The following is a 17,067-nucleotide window of genomic DNA, read 5'->3' as shown; positions in this document are numbered from 1 at the left end:
TAGTTGTGGCACACGGGCTTAGTTGCTCCGCAGCATGTGGGATCTTCCCGGACCAGGGCTCAAACCTGTGTCCCCTGCATTGGCAGGTGGAATCTTAACCTCTGCGCCACCAGGGAAAACCCTGAATATTATTATAGCTTTATTCTTCAGATTACCTTTAGAACTGTTTTGTTAAATTCTAAGGTAAGGCATTTGGGGATTTTGAGTTGGAACGTGTGAATTTTTACATTAATTTGAGAAAAATAGGTGGATTTTAAACATTGTGTTTCTATTTAAGACAAGGTAGACACGTGCCACAACTACTGAAGCCTGTGCGCCTAGAGCCCATGCTCCGCAACAAGAGAAGCCACTGCAATGAGAAGCCCGCGCACCTCAACGAAGAGTAGCCCCGTGCTTGCCACAACTAGAGAAAGCCTGCGCGCAGCAGCAAAGACCCAACGCAGCCAAAAAAAAAAAAAAAAAAAGACAGGGTAGAGGTTTCCAAGTTCTCTTCCATGCCCCTCAATAGACTTTTTCCCCAGTAAAGTTTATTTCTAGTTGTTTTCTGAAGGTTTATTTCTAGTTATTTTCTATCTTTACTGATATTATGAATGGAACTCTTCCCTATTATAATTTCTAACTGCTTTTTATTGTTTGATGGGAATGCTGTTGATTCTTGTATATTTGTTTTGTAATTGGCCATGTTGCTGGACTCAATAGTTTTTTAAAATTTATTTTATTTAAGTATAGTTTTTTTAAATTTTATTGAAGTATAGTTGATTTACTATGTTGTGTTGTGTTAATTTCTGCTGTATAGTGAAGTGATTCAGTTATACATATGTATATTCTTATTCATATTCTTTTCCATTATGGTTTATCACAGGATATCGAATATTGTTCCCCTCGCTATACAGTAGGACCTTGTTGCTTATCCATCCTATATATAATAGTTTGCATCTGCTAATCCCGAACTCCCAATCCTACCCCACTTCTACCTTGGCAACCACAAGTCTGTTCTCTATATCTGTGAGTCTGCTTTTGTTTTGTAGATATGTTCATTTGAATCGTATTTTAGATTCCACGTGTAAGCGATATCATATGGCATTTGTCTTTCTCTTTTTGACTTCTCTTAGTATGATACTCTCTAGGCTGGACTCAATTTTTTTTTTTAATAAATTTATTTATTTTAGGCTACATTGTGTCTTCATTGCTGCGTGCGGGCTTTCTCTAGTTGTGGCGAGCGGGGGCTACTCTTCATTGCAGTGCACGGGCTTCTCATTGTGGTGGCTTCTCTTGTGCAGAGCACGGGCTCTAAGCACGTGGGCTCAGTAGTTGTGGCTCTCTAGGCTGGACTCAATATTTTTAATGGATTTTGGGTGGATTTCCAGATATATAATCATATTAACTTTAAATAATGATTATTTTTCCTCCTCCTTTTTAATATTTATACCTCTTTTCTTGTGTTTCCCTAATCAAATTGACTAGGACTTTCAGAACTCTGTTAATTAAGAGTTGTGGTAGGGATATTTGATTTTTCTTTACCTAATGGAATTATTTCTAGAGTTTCATTGTGAAGCACGATGCTTAGGTTGGTTTGAGACATTTAAAAAAATAATCATTTCAAGGTATCATTTCCATTTTACTAAGACTTAAAATAGTTATGGATATAAAATTTATCAAATGCATTTTCATTATCTTTTAATAATATATCATTTTCTTTTTCTACTTATTAATAAACTAAATTATATTAATAGATTTTCTAATATTTATCTATCTTTTTATTTCTGTAAAGAATACCCAAAAGAAGTCATGATATATATTTTTTTAAACCAATATTTTAGTCTATTTTCTAGAATAAATTATATTAATAGACTTATTAATATTGAACTATCTTAACATTCCTAGAGTAAATACCTCTTGATCATGGCATATTTCTTTTTTTTTTTTTTAACTGAACAAAAATATCTTTATATAAGCTATTGATACCTAAATACAATATGGTTTTTAAAACGAAATCATTTGTATATAGTTGTATTCATAAAGTACACTAATCAAAAGCTATACGACAACATTAATAGCAAATCCAAATCCAAGTGAAGACATTCCTCTGAATTTCATCTTTCATCGAGCATCAAAAACCACCAATCTTTTAGTCCTTTTCTTGTACATTATTCTGTATCCACATTCTCTGCAACGGATTGGATCCCTTGATTTTATTTCATTTTCTGTGTGACATTCTCCACAGATATATATCATTGGCTGCTGCTTTGGGGGTTGAACGTCCTTCTGGGTGTCCATTGTTGTCCCCACGTAACACGGAGAACCTTCTCTTCTTTTCCGAACAGATTCCGCCTCGCCGCTGTACTCTGATCATGGCATATTTCTATCCTAATATACTATTAGGTCCTCTTTGCTAATATTTTTAAAAGAGTATAAACTCAGTCTATAAACTCAGTTACACAAGAAACATCACATTTCTCATTCTGCCACAATTTTATTCAGAAGTTTTGCATCAATATATGTAAGTGAAGTTGGTCTATTCTGCTCCTTTTCTGCACTGTCCTTAAGTTTAGAGCACAGGGTTTTTGTAAAGAAAACCAGGAATATTTCCTTCTTTCTCTCTGGCCTGGTACAGTTGTCCCTATTAATTGACAAAACTGCCTGATTTGTAGGCTGTATTATTCCCATGTGATACCTGAGGAGACTGAGGTTTAGACTTGTCATCATTAAGCCTGGTGTCAAGGTCTCTGAGAGGCAAACCATATCAATGAAAGACAATGTAGCATGGTGGATAAGAGTTTGGGCTGGAGGGCTAGGCTAACTAGTCAGGTGACCTTGGGCATCCTTACCCCCACTCCCCACCCCTGAGTTCTTAAGATAATTTAACAAGATGATTGCGTATAGAACTGAAGACAATGCCTGGTACATAGTAAACACTAAACAGACAAGAGTTGGAAAACAGAATGGAACAAAACAAAACCCAGAAGGCTATTTGATGAACCAGGAATCAGGCCCTGGTTCAAGGGAGAAGAACTGTCCCAAGGATGACTCCTGCCGAGCTGAGGAAAAACCTCAGAAAGTATCTCTGCTCATAGCAGCACCCCCTCTCTGGCACCCACATCCCACGTACCTTCCAAATTCAGTACCCCTTGCCAGGAAGGAGCTGCAGGGACCATTGCAACAGTCAGCCTTCTGCCTGGAGACCCCAGATTCTCCTAAACCAGGGCCCTACATGTAGGTCCATCGTCGCCTGGGATTGCATTCAAACAAAGACTGTTGAGTCACCAAAATAAAAGCAATTGCCATTTTTACTGATGTGTCCTGAATAATGTAAAAGGGGTTCAATGAAGAAATCTCATACCTGAAGTGGCTTTCTCTCGCTCACACCTCCCAGTTGCCTTGAAGATTCAGCCCTTCACTCTCAACTCCCACCCTAGCTGGGTGAGCATCTTCTTTCTCCTTCCAGTCCTCCCACCCCCATTCCCTTCCTTCTCCACCCTGTGCCCACGCATGGCACCCAGCCCCCTACAGGACCTTCCCCAGCAAGGTATTTTGTCTTGGGCTCTGATCGCTCCTCCCACAAGAAGCAGCTATCCCTGGAATTTGTTGATGCTATCCTTTGGTGCCCTTGAGGATGATTTTTGTCTGCAGAGAAGACTATTAAGAAGGTTTATTTTTGTTTTTCAAAATGGAGTCAGTTTAGGGGCTTCCCTGGTGGCGCAGTGGTTGAGAGCCCGCCTGCTGATGCAGGGGACACGGGTTCGTGCCCCGGTCTGGGAAGATCCCACATGCCGCGGAGCGGCTGGGCCCGTGAGCCATGGCCATTGAGCCTGCGCGTCCAGAGCCTGTGCTCCGCAACGGGAGAGGCCACAACAGCGTGAGGCCCACATACCGCAAAAAAAAAAAAAAAATAAAAATAATAATGATAATAATAAAATGGAGTCAGTTTATTAAAATTACAAATTCACAAACTTTGGTTCCTTCTCAGGCTTATAAATCTTATTATTCTATTTATAAGCCTAATATATATATATATATATATATATATATATATATATATATATATATATATATTTTTTTTTTTTTTTGCTATACGCGGGCCTCTCACTGTCGTGGCCTCTCCCGTTGCGGAGCACAGGCTCTGGACGCGCAGGCTCAGCAGCCATGGCTCACGGGCCTAGCCGCTCCGCGGCATGTGGGATCTTCCCGGACCGGGGCACGAACCCATGTCCCCTGCATCGGCAGGTGGACTCTCAACCACTGCGCCACCATGGAAGCCCTAATTCTCACAATTCTTGACCACAAACTTCAAGTGGGCCCTGAAGGCTGCCTGGCAGTCACACTATATGGCAATGAATCCTTCACTTTCACATGCTTTCAAGTGACTATTTCATACATTCTTTCCAACCTCCCAACACCTCCTCCCCATCTCAGTCTCAGCCAGTGACCTGTCTCACAATGATTCGCTGGATTGTTCCCATCAGCAACAGACATACTGTGATTTCTCCCATCTTATAAAGTAAGATGAAATAAACCTTTTTTTTAAACCATATTTTCCCTGCGAGCTATCAACCCATTTAAAAAAGCTCAATTTTGCGGCCAAAATCCTCGAAAGCGTTCTTGTCCTTGCTCTCCATTCCTCTCCCCTCGTCTCCTCTAAACCTGCTCCAATGAGTCCTCCTCTCCCAGCGCTTCACCAAAACTGCCTTTGTTCATCTTGCCTGACCCATCAGCAGCAACTGACATGGCTGATCACTGTCTTCCTGGACACACCACTTCCAGGACCTCCCTCCCTCTGGCTTTTCCTCCTTCCTCACTGCTCTCTGTCTCCTTTGTGATTCTTCCTCTTTTCTCTTCTCTCATGTTGGACGCCCCAGTCTTGGGCTTTGCTGCTCCACTCTTTCCTGTGTACTTTCATTCCCTTGGTGTGCCTATCCAGGTCCATGGTCTTCAATATATTTATTTACATGCCTATGTTTCCCAAAATATATCACCCACCCAGAACTCTTTTCAACTCCATGCTCACGTATCCAACCACCTACTTACTCAACATCTGTACTTGGATGTCTAACAGACATCTCAAACTGAACATGTTCAAAACTGAATTCCTGATCTTCCTCCCATTCCCAAAGCCTGTTCCACCCAAAGTTCCCCCCACCTCAGTTGATGAGGCTCCTTCCAGTTGCTCAGATCAAAAACCGTGGATTCCTCTATTTCTCTCACATCCCATATTCCAAATGGGAAATTCACTGGTTCTGCCTTCAAAATATACCCAGAATTTGGCCATTGCTTACCACCTCCACTGCCATCACCCTTGTCTGAACCATGGTCTTTCGCTTGGATTGCTGCAATAGCTTCCTAGTTGGTCTCCCTGCTGCTACCTTGTCCACTCACATTCTGTTCTCCTCATAGTACTAGAGGGATCCTTTAAAATGTGAATCGGATAGTGTCAGTCCTCTGCTCAGAACCTTCAGTGGCTCCCCATGTCTCTCAGAGTAAAAGACAAAGTACTTACAGTGGCCTCTAGGGCCCTCCATGGTCCGGTTCCTTGTCCTACTCCTTTTCGCCTACTCAGCTCCAGCCACACTGGCCTCTGGTTGTTTCTCCAGCATCCCAAGCAAGCTCATGCCACCACCATATGGGCTTCACACCAGCTGTTTCCTGGGCCTGGAAAGCACTTTCTCCCAACACCTGCTTCCACTCATTCCTTCATCTCCTTCAGGTCCTCACTCAAATCTCACCATTTCCACGAGGCCAACTCCAAGCACCTTATCAATACAGCAACCTGCCCGCCCAGCCCTCGCTGCCTCTTACCCTGCTCTGCTTTTGTTCCCACAGCATTTATCACCTCCCAAAAGACATATAGCTTACTTACTGATTGTGCTTACTGTTTGCCCTGCTAGAGGCCAAGATGTTTGTTTTGTTCCCCAATGTCTCCTAAATGCCCAGAATGATGCCTGACATTTGGTAGGCACTCAATAAATATTTTTATATGAACAATTCCATTAGAGAAGTAGAATTTTAATTTGAATTTTATAGATGAGAAAGCTGAGGCACAGAGAACATAAGGAATTTGTCCCAGGTCACCCAGCCAATGAGTAGTGGAGTAGGATTTGAACTGACAATCCATGTGCCTAAAAACTACCCTAAACCACCTCTTTGAAACTTAAAAAATGGGAAGTTCCATGTAGGCTACTCCCTGGATTCAAGTTACTTATATTATCTAATTCTTTTTACTCAAAGAAGAGTGCACTCCTGGGAATTCCCTGGTGGTCCAGTGGTTAGGACTCCGTGCTTTCACTGGTGTGCCCCCCACCCCTGAAAAAAAAGTGCACTACCACTCAGGTTGGGACTGAATTTTGCTTTTTTATTTTTATCTTAAGTTGTGTAAACATGATTTTCTGTTTTACAGTAAAGACCTTTGACCTGGATGAGATCGCTCATTCTGTCATGTTCTTATGGTCACGTAACTCTAGGCACCAAACATAAGCTCCATGAAGACAGATATTCTTGGATACTCTGTACCTTTTGTTCCTTACTAATTCTCTAGTACCTAAAACAGTGCCTGGAGCAAGGTAGGCACTCCATAATTGTTTGTCAAATGTTGAATGGATGATATTTGAGATGATAACCAGTTAAATTTTAGCTATATTATATGGCTTTGTCTGACTCACAGTCACCATTCATCATGCCATACTCCAATTTATTGCACACACTACTTGTTCCTTCCTCTTTTCATTGTCTGAAAGTGCTAGAGTGCCTACTGTGGACTGTGATCCTCCACTGGTTTTACTTCCCTGGGTAACTCCTCCCAACTCCATGTGATCTGGGTGGAGTTATCAGTCATGGTGCCCAAACCATTAAGCCATGGATGGGTGAAGCATGGCCCAGCCCAGCCCAATCCTATGATTGACCCTGTTACTGAAGCAATCAGCTGGGAGTTTTTGTTATTGTTGTTATTATTACTACTATTATAATTAACAAGACGTTAAGGTACTCTTTCTTTAAAAAAATTTTATTTATTTATTTATTTATTTATTTATTTATTTTTGGCTGCGTTGGGTCTTCGTTGCTGTGTGCGGGCTTTCTCTAGTTGCAGTGAGCAGGGGCTACTGTTCGTTGCGCAGGCTTCTCATTGCGGTGGTTTCTCTTGTTGCGGAGTATGGGCTCTAGGTGCACGGGCTTTAGTAGTTATGTCTCGCGGGCTCAGTAGTTGTGGCACGTAGGCTGTAGAGTGCAGGCTCAGTAGTTGTCGCGCACGGGCGTAGTTGCTCTGTGGCATGTGGGATCTTCCCAGACCAAGCCTCGAACCTGTGTCCCCTTCATTGGCAGGCAGGTTCTTAACCACTGGTCCACGAGGGAAGCCCAAGGTACTCTTTCTTATGTTTCACAAGGGAATGAGGTGTAGGCTGTCAGTGAGGTTGCCCCTGAGGATACCAGTGGATCTTTTTCTGCTCACATAGAGACTGTGTGGCATGAGGGCATGGAGCCAACATACAAATAAAGGTAGAGAGATGGAGAGAGAAAGAGAAAGTGAGGAAGGGAGGGAGACAGAGAGACCTATGCCATGCTTTTTGTTTTTTAATATTTATTTATTTATTTAGGCTGTGCTGGGTCTTAGTTGTGGCACATGAGATCTTTAGTGACAACATGCATGTGGGCTTCTTAGTTGCGGCATCCATGTGGGATCTAATTCCCCAACCAGAGATCGAGCCCGGGCCCCCTGCATTGGGAGCATGGAGTCTTACCCACTGGAACACCAGGGAAGTCCCCTATGCCATGGGTTTTTTGTTGTTGTTTTTCGCGGGCCTCTTACTGCTGTGGCCTCTCCTGTTGCGAAGCACAGGCTCCAGACGCGCAGGCTCAGTGGCCATGGCTCACGGGCCCAGCCGCTCCGCGGCATGTGGGATCTTCCCAGACCGGGGCATGAACCCGTGTCCCATGCATCGGCAGGCGGACTCTCAACCACTGAGCCACCAGGGAAGCCCCCTATGCCATGTTTTAATGGTAGTTCTTCAATAGTCTTTAAAATCTTTTCTTTGATTATTGGTCTGTTCAACTTTTCTACTTCTACTTGAGACAATTTTGGTAATTTGTTTTGATAGATTATCATCTTCTTGTGGTTTTACACATTTGTTGCCATGGTGTTATCTTGTTATCTTTTAATTCCTTTAGCTACTTCTGTATCCATATATATATATATATGTTTTTATACTTAATTAGGCTTGCTAGTGGTTTTGTACTTTAAAAAAATGTTTTCAAAGAACCAACTTTAATTTATCCTTTTAACTGCTTTTTTAAATATATAAATTTATTTATTTAACCACTTAACCACTTTTTATTTCTTTCTTTTCTACTTCCTTAATTTCTTATTTTATTTTTATTAACCTTCTTCTACCTTTCTTCATTTTGTTATTTCTCTAGGTCTTAGGTTGCGTATTCAGTTCATTTGCTTTCAGCATTTTTTTAACAGTAAAATAATTTGAAGTTATAAATTCTCTTCTGAATAAAGATCACTATACCCCATATGTTTTGCTATAAAGTTTTCTCTTTTCCTTAATTTTATTATTATCATTTCTGTTTTTATTTCCTCTTTACTCAGGTATTCTCTTCCATCTACTTTTCCTGGCTAATTCTTACTTGTTCATCAGATTTCAGCTTAGGCATTATTCCCCAGGGAAGTCTTCCTGACCCTGCAAATCAGGTTAGAGCATCTTGTTATAAACTCTTACAGAATTGATACTTCTTCTTAATACACATCAGGAATGATTATTGGTGCAATCATCTGTTTACTCTCTCTTCCCTACTAGACTGAAAGCTCCTGGGTGCAAGGACCAGTTTATCTTGTTCTGTGTTTCAATATGTATTTACTGAATGAGTGACTGAAAAATGGTTATTAGGGAGAATGTGAAACAGTACAACTCTTTGGGTGGGGAACTTGAAAATACTTTTTAAAAATAAACGATTGCTTATACAATTACCCTTTGGCCCAGAAATCCCACTTCCAGTATTCTGACCTAAAGATATGCTGGGGGAAAAAAATGCTGCAATGATTTATGCGCAAGTTTATTCATTGTGGCATTATCTGAGATAACAAAAGGTTGGAACCAATCCAAATGCCCATCACTAAGACTGGCTGAATCAGCTGTGGTCCATTCACACAGTGGAATACTCTCCAGCTGTAAAAAGAAACGTGGAAGGTCACTGCAATGGAGTGATCTCCACGTATATTGTTAAGCAAAAAACACAAAGTGTAGAACGGAATATCTAGGATTCTATCTTCTGTGTAACAATGGGGAAGAAAAGGATATAAATATGTATACAAATTGTTTATATTTTCAAAAAGACAGAAGAATAAACCAAAATAATAAAAATGAAAATGATACCTTATGTGGGAAAGGACAGGGTACAGGGACAGCAATAGAAAGGAAATTTTCCACACATAGACTGTTATGTGGTTTCGACTTTGGAATCAGATAAATATTTTACACATTCAAAAATAACATTAAATCAGAAAGAAAGGAGAAAAAAGCAATCTCTAGAATTTGAAACAATCTGAAATGAAGAACCTTGAATGTGTATCAAGTTAGTGATATAACCAGTCAGTAAAAATGATTGTTTCAAGTGGCTTTACAGCACAGCATATCCACTACATCTTTTTTTTTAAAAATAGATCTTTATTGGAGTATAATTGCTTCACAATACTGTGTTAGTTTCTGTTGTACAACAAAGTGAAACAGCCATATGCATACATATATCCCCATATCCCCTCCCTCTTGAGCCTCCCTCCACCCTCCCTATCCCACGTCTCTAGGTCACCACAAAGTACCTAGCTGATCTCCCTGTGCTTTGCTGCTGCTTCCCACTAACTATTTTACATTGGTAGTATAAATATGTTGATGCTACTCTCACTTTGCCCCAGCTTCCCCCTCCCTGACCGTGTGCTCAAGTCCATTCTCTATGTCTATGCCTTTTTTTTTTTTTTTTGTGGTACGTGGGCCTCTCACTGTTGTGGCCTCTCCCGTTGCAGAGCACAGGCTCCGGACACGCAGACTCAGCAGCCATGGCTCACGGGCCCAGCCTCTCCGCGGCATGTGGGATCCTCCCGGACCGGGGCACGAACCCGTGTCCTCTGCATTGGCAGGCGGACTCTCAACCACTACGCCACCAGGGAAGCCCATATGTCTATGTCTTTATTCCTGCCCTGCCACTAAGTTCATCAGTACCTTTTCTTTTTTTTAGATTCCATATATATGTGTTAGCATATGGTATTTGTTTTTCTCTTTCTGACTTACTTCACTCTGTATGACAGACTCTAGGTCCATCCACCTCACTACAAATAACTCAATTTAGTTTCTTTTTATGGCTAATATTCCATTGTATATATGTGCCACATCTTCTTTGTCTATTCATCTATTGATGGACATGTAGGTTGGTTCCATGTCCTGGCTATTGTAAATAGTGCTGCAGTGAACATTGTGGTACATGTGTCTTTTTGAATTATGGTTTTTTCAGGAGATATGCTCAATACTGGGATTGCTGGGTCATATGGTAGCTCTATTTTTAGTTTTTTAAAGAACCTCCATACTGTTCTTCATAGTGGTTGTATCAGTTTACTTTCCCACCAACAGTGCAGGAAGGTTCCTTTTTCACCACATCCTTTCCAGCATTTACTGTTTCTAGATTTTTTGTTAATGGCCTTTCTGACTGGTGTGAGGTGGTGATACCTCATTGTAGTTTTTTGTTTTTTTTGTTTTATAAATTTATTTATTTATTTTTGGCTGTGTTAGGTCTTCGTTGCTGCACGTGGGCTTTCTCTAGTTGTGGCGAGTGGGGGTACTCTTTGTTGCAGTTCATGGGCTTCTCATTGTGGTGGCTTCTCTTGTTTTGGAGCACAGGCTCTAGGCGTGCGGGCTTCAGTAGTTGTGGCACGCGGGCTCAGTAGTTGTGGCTCATGGGCTCTAGAGTGCAGGCTCAGTAGTTGTGGTGCACGGGCTCAGTTGCTCCACAGCATGTGAGATCTTCCTGGACCAGGGCTCGAACCTGTGTCCCCTGCATTGGCAGGCAGATTCTTAACCACTGCGCCACTAGGGAAGCCTCTCATTGTAGCTTTACTTTGCATTTCTCTAATAATTAGTGATGTTGAGCATCTTCTCATGTACCTCTTGGCCATCAGTATGTCTTCTTTGGTGAAATGTCTATTTAAGTCTTCCACCCATTTTTTAACTGAATTGTTTGTTTTTTTGATATTGAGATCCATGAGCTGTTTATATATTTTGGAGATTAATCTTTTGTCTGTTTTTCATTTGCAAATATTTTCTCCCATTCTGAGGGTTGTCTTTTCATCTTGTTTATGGTTTCCTTTGCTGTGCAAAACTTTGAAGTTTAATTAGGTCCCATTTGTTTATTTTTGTTTTTATTTCCATTACTCTAGGAGGTGGGTCAAAAAAGATCTTGCTGTGGTTTATGTCAAAGAGTGTTTTTCCTATGTTTTCCTCTAAGAGTTTTTATAGTATCTGGTCTTACATTTAGGTCTTTAATCCATTTGGAGTTTATTTTTGTGTATGACGTTATGTAGTGTTCTAATTTCATTCTTTTACATGTAGCTGTCCAGTTACATGTAGTGGTGCCCATTTATTGAAGAGGCCTTCTTTTCTCCATTGTATGTTCTTGCCTCCTTTGTTGTAAATTAATTGACCATATGTGTGTGGGTTTATCTCTGGGCTTTCTATCCTGTACCATTGATCTATATTTCTGTTTTTGTGCCAGTACCATACTGTCTTGATTACTGTAGCTTTGTAGTATACTTTGAAGTTGGGGAGCCTCATTCCTCCAGCTCCGTTTTTCTTTCTCAAGATTGCTTTGGTTATTCGGGGTCTTTTGTGTTTCCATACGAATTGTAAAATTTTTTGTTTTAATTCTGTGAAGAATGCCATTGGTAGTTTGATAGGGATTCCATTGAATTTGTAGATTGCTTTGGGTAGTATAGTCATTTTCACAACATTGATTCTTCCAATTCAAGAACATGGTATATTTCTCCATCTATTTTATGTCATCTTTGATTTCTTTCACCAGTGTTTTATAGTTTTCTGAGTACAAGTCTTTTGCCTCCTTAAGTAAGCTTATTCCTAGGTATTTTATTCTTTTTGTTGTGATGGTAAATGAGATTGTTTCTTTAATTTCTCTTTGTGATTTTTCATTGTTAGTGTATAGGAATGCCAGAGATTTCTGTGCATTAATTTTGTATCCTGCAACCTTACCAAATTCATTGATTAGTTCTAGTAGTTTTCTGGTGGCATCTTTAGGATTTTCTATGTATAGTGTCATGTCATTGACAAACAATGACAGTTTTACTTCTTCTTTTCCAATTTGTATTCCTTTTCTTTCTTTTTCTTCTTTGATTGCCGTGGCTAGGACTTCCAAAACTATGTTGAATAAGAGTGGCTAGAGTGGACATGCTTGTCTTGTTCCTGATCTTAGTGGAAATGCTTTCAGTTTTTCACCTTGATGCTTGCTGTGGGTTTGTCATATATGAGCTTTATTATGTTGAGGTAGGTTCACTCTATGCCCATTTTCTGGAGAGTTTTTATCATAAATGGGTGTTGAATTTTGTCAAAAGCTTTTTCTGCATCTACTGAGATGATCATATGGTTTTTATTCCTTAATTTGTTAATATGGTGTATCACATTGATTGATTTGTGTATATTGGAGAATCCTTGCATCCCTGGGATAAATCCCACTTGATCATGGTGTATGATCCTTTTAATATGTTGTTGAATTCTCTTTGGTAGTATTTTGTTCAGGACTTTTACATCTATGTTCATCAGTGATGTTGGTCTATAATTTTCTTTTTTTGTTATTCTTTGTCTTGTTTTGGTATCAGGGCAGTGGTGGCTTTGTAGAATGAATTTGGGAGTGTTCCTCCATCTGCAATTTTTTGGAAGAGTTTGAGAAGGATCCGTGTTATCTCTTCTCTAAATGTTTGATAGAATTCGCCTGTGAAGCCATCTGATCCTGGACTTCTGTTTATTGGAAGATTTTTTTTTTGGCGGTACGCAGGCCTCTCACTGCTGTGGCCTCTCCCGTTGCGGAGCACAGGCTCCGGACACACAGGCTCAGCAGCCATGGCTCACGGGCCCTGCCGCTCTGCGGCATGTGGGATCTTCCTGGACCGGGGCACGAACCTGTGTCCCCTGCATCGGCAGGCGGACTCTCAACCACTGCACCACCAGGGAAGCCCATATTGGAAGATTTTAAATTACAGTTTCAATTTCATTACTTTTGGTAGGTCTGTTTATATATTCTAATTCTTCCTGGTTCAGTCTTGGAAAATTGTACCTTTCCAAGAATTTGTCCATTTCTTCATGCTTGTCCATTTTATTGGCATATAGTTATTTGTAGTAGTCTCTTATAATCATTTGTATTTCTGCAGGGTCAGTTGTGATTTCTCCTTTTTCATTTCTAATTTTATTGATTTGTGTTCTCCCTTTTTTTCTTGATGAGTCAGGCTAAGGGTTTATCAATTTTGTTTATCTTCTCAAAGAATCAGCTTTTAGTTTTATTGATCTTTGCTATTGTTTTCTTTGTTTCTATTTCATTTATTTCTGCTCTGATTTTATGGTTTCTTTCCTCCTACTGACTTTGGATTTTCTTTGTTCTTCTTTCTCTAGTTGCTTTAAGTGTAGGGTTAGATTGTTTATTTGAGATTTTTCTTGTTTCTTTAGGTGAGATTGAATTGCTATAAACTTCCCTCTTAGAGCTGCTTTTGCTGTGTCCCATAGGTTTTGGGTTGTTTTGTTTTCATTGTCATTTGTTTCTATGTATTTTTTTATTTCTTCTTTGATTTCTTCAGTGATCTCTTGGTTATTTAGTAGCGAACTATTTAGCCTCCATGTATTTGTGATTTTTACAGTTTTTTTTTTTCCTGTGATTGATTTCCAGTCTCATAGTGTTGTGGTCAGAAAAGATGCTTGATATGATTTCAATTTTCTTAAATTTACTGAGGCTTGATGTATGACCCAAGATGTTATCTATCCTGGAGAATATTCCATGTGCACTTGAGAAAAATGTGTATTATGCCACTTTTGGGTAGAATGTTATAAATATCAATTAAATCTATCTGGTCTATTGTGTCATTTAAAGCTTGTGTCTCCTTATTTATTTTCTGTTTGGATGATTTGTCCATTGGTGTAAGTGGGGTGTTAAAGTCCCCTACTATTATTGTGTTACTGTTGATTTCCCCTTTCATGGTTGTTAGCATTTGCCTTATGTATTGAGGTGCTCCTATGTGGGGTGCATAAACATTTATAATTGTTATATCTTTTTCTTTGATTGATCCCTTGATCATTATGTAGTGTCCTTCCTTTTCTCTTGTAACAGTCTTTATTTTAAAGTCTATTTTATCTGATTGGAGTATTGCTACTCCAGCTTTCTTTTGATTTCCATTTGCATGGAATATCTTTTTCCATCCCTTCACTTTCAGTCTGTATGTGCCCCTAGGTCTGAAATGGGTCTCTAGTAGACAGCATATGTATGGGTCTTGTTTTTGTATCCATTAGCCAGTCTGTGTCTTTTGCTTGGGGCATTTAATCCATTTATATTCAAGATTATTATTGATATGTATGTTCCTATTACCATTTTCTTAATTGTTTTGGGTTTGTTTTTGTGGTTTTTTTTCCTTCCCTTGTGTTTCCTACCTAGAGAAGTTTCTTTAGCATTTGTTGTAAAGCTGGACATCTTTTGTTTTTTTTTTAATTGAAAAAAAAATAAATTTATTTTATTCATTTATTTATTTGTTTTTGGCTGCATTAGGTCTTCGTTGCTGTGCGCAGGCTCTTCTCTGGTTGCAGCGAGCGGGGGCTGCTCTTTGTTGCGGTGCATGGGCTTCTCGTTGTGGTGGCTTCCCTTGTTGTGGAGCATGGGCTCTAGGCGTGCAGGCTTCTGTAGTTGTGTGGCACACAGGCTTAGTTGCTCCGCGGCATGTGGGATCTTCCTGGACCAGGGACCAAACTCGTGTCCCCTGCATTGGCAGGCGGATTCTTAACCACTGCGCTACCAGGGAAGCCCTAGCTGGACATCTTTAAAGAAACATTTTTCAGGGACAAAAGAACTGCAAAGAAATCTTAACACTTCATTTGGAAGTCTTATTGTTAGTAAAAATATTGGCATTATTTTTGAAACTATTTTATATAGATCACATGATAATGCAAATCAGTAATGATGTTAATACTGGAATCCAAGATCTTCAGTGTCTGAGAAAAGAGATATGAGGATAAGACCAAAGAAGTTAAATAAAAGCCTTGAATGTACATGTGAATTGGAAATATTAGCAGAAACTCATAATCCTTTTATTTTTCTGTTCAAAAGTATGTACTTCCCAGTTCTGTTCACTGAAAAATTTGGATGTAGTGACAACCCACTATCAATGAGCATACCTAGTGCCCTGATGTCTTTTCCAACTACCACGAACCACGGTTCCTTGGAGGATTGGCTAATTCCAGGTCTGGGGCAGGAAATAGAACCTGGGACATCTTGTTGGGTCAGAAAGCAAGGACATTTGTCAAAGAGTAATGGGATCACGTCCAAAGGAAATATAGAAGCCAAAAAGAAGAGACATCCACTGGTTAAAGATGGGAGAATTTGAATAGCAGAAAGAACAGTGACTGATAATGCTTGAAACACAATGAATATATAAACACTCATTTGTCCATATTGATGCTCAGAGAGAGAAAGCCGCAAATCAACCAAATATCATTAAATACCATTGAAGGTAACTAGAGCATAATTCCTCATCCTGAGGATTAGCAGTGAAAAGGAAAGAATTAAGACTTTATCCTGTCATTCTTCTACTATTTCATCTCAACCAAAAAGCCCTAGTTTATGAGAGAAAGTTCCTTATAAAAAATTCCAGCTAATAAATGTGGAAGGATTGATAGGATTAGAAAATCATCTTTTTTACAGCCCCTAATAAAATAATGGGTTCAGGCAATAATCACCAACGGATGAAATTATTATATGAAAAGTTGTTGGGGAGTTTTATCATGGGAGGGTCAGGCTGTCACCGCCTGAGCTCACTAGTTAATCTTAGCACCGCTATTTGTGTCTCCTGATGTGGTGTCATGTGACAGCCCCGCCTATCAAGTGTCTTCCTTTGCTTGGATTCCCTCAAAAAAGCAGACCCTAGGAAAAGGATTTGGGTTCAGGTAGTTTATTTGGGAGATGATCAGAGGAAGTACCTTTAAGGGAGTGGGGAGGTGAGGCAGGGAAGGTAGAAACCCAATAAAAATGAATTAATGAGTGGGATACCACTCAGACAGCTGGGACCCAGTTCTTCTGGGCACCCTCTGAAATGCTGTGCAGGACGTATGTTAGAAACCTCCTCTGAGAGGCAAGGAAGCTGGAAGTGTTGAGCCACCTGACCCCACCCTGCTCTGGTCAAAGATCGCTCCTGGGGTATTAATACCCTGGCTCCTCTCAGGACCAGAGAATGCCCTCAGGATGCAAGACTCAGAAGGGCACTGGGGGGACTCTGCACTTCCATTGCAGGGGACACTCGTTCGATCCTGCGTGCTGTGTGGTGTGGCCCCAAAGAAAAAAAGAAAAGAAAAAGAAAAAAAAAATGAAGGGCATTGGTACAGCCCATCTGCAAGTGGCCTCCAGGATTGGCCAAGAGGAGCTGGCCAGGCACCAATGCCAGCTGCTCTGGTGCCTTGCCAGAAGAGTTGACTTCTAGAGACAGGAAAACCTGGGGATGGAGGGACGAGGTGAATGATACACACAGAAGCAGGTAGACAAACCCAGAATGGAGGACATCCTACAGAACAAGTGATTTCTTCAACATGCTGTTCTCTGATCTGGTTACCACTGGGGGCAACAGGCCGGATCCCACTGGAGCCCCTCTGAGGACCCGCGAGGAGCAGGCCTTGGAGTTGTGCCTCTTAAGGCCAGAAGCTGAGGCGTTTATCCAGGACTCCCGTCCCCCACAGTGGAAGGTAGCTCCAGGGGTGTCAGCTTGATACATTTCCAAACTATGCCTGCTGGAAGGCTGAGAGTCCTTCCCCAGCTAAAGAGAAGGCCGAGGCAGAAAAG

The 17,067-nt window shown here is 40.5% G+C and overlaps 1 protein-coding gene across 1 annotated transcript; it reads right to left on the bottom strand.

Moving 5' to 3' along the window:
- Positions 1–2,052: 2,052 nt before the first annotated feature.
- On the bottom strand, positions 2,053–2,339 carry LOC132478498 (DNA-directed RNA polymerases I, II, and III subunit RPABC4). Its single transcript, XM_060081675.1, has one exon. It carries the CDS (start codon positions 2,275–2,277, stop codon positions 2,101–2,103), a length of 177 nt encoding a protein of 58 aa, XP_059937658.1. The 5' UTR covers positions 2,278–2,339; the 3' UTR covers positions 2,053–2,100.
- Between the last annotated feature and the right edge of the window lie 14,728 nt (positions 2,340–17,067).

The sequence above is a fragment of the Mesoplodon densirostris genome, chromosome 2 (genome assembly GCF_025265405.1).
Source record: "Mesoplodon densirostris isolate mMesDen1 chromosome 2, mMesDen1 primary haplotype, whole genome shotgun sequence".
In the NCBI taxonomy this organism is placed as follows: Eukaryota; Metazoa; Chordata; class Mammalia; order Artiodactyla; family Ziphiidae; genus Mesoplodon; species Mesoplodon densirostris.
This window is presented reverse-complemented; position numbering and strand designations above follow the sequence as displayed.

Bases quoted from the DNA above. Each gene is read 5' to 3' on its own strand.
- LOC132478498 (XM_060081675.1), bottom strand. From the start codon at position 2,277: ATGGACACCCAGAAGGACGTTCAACCCCCAAAGCAGCAGCCAATGATA.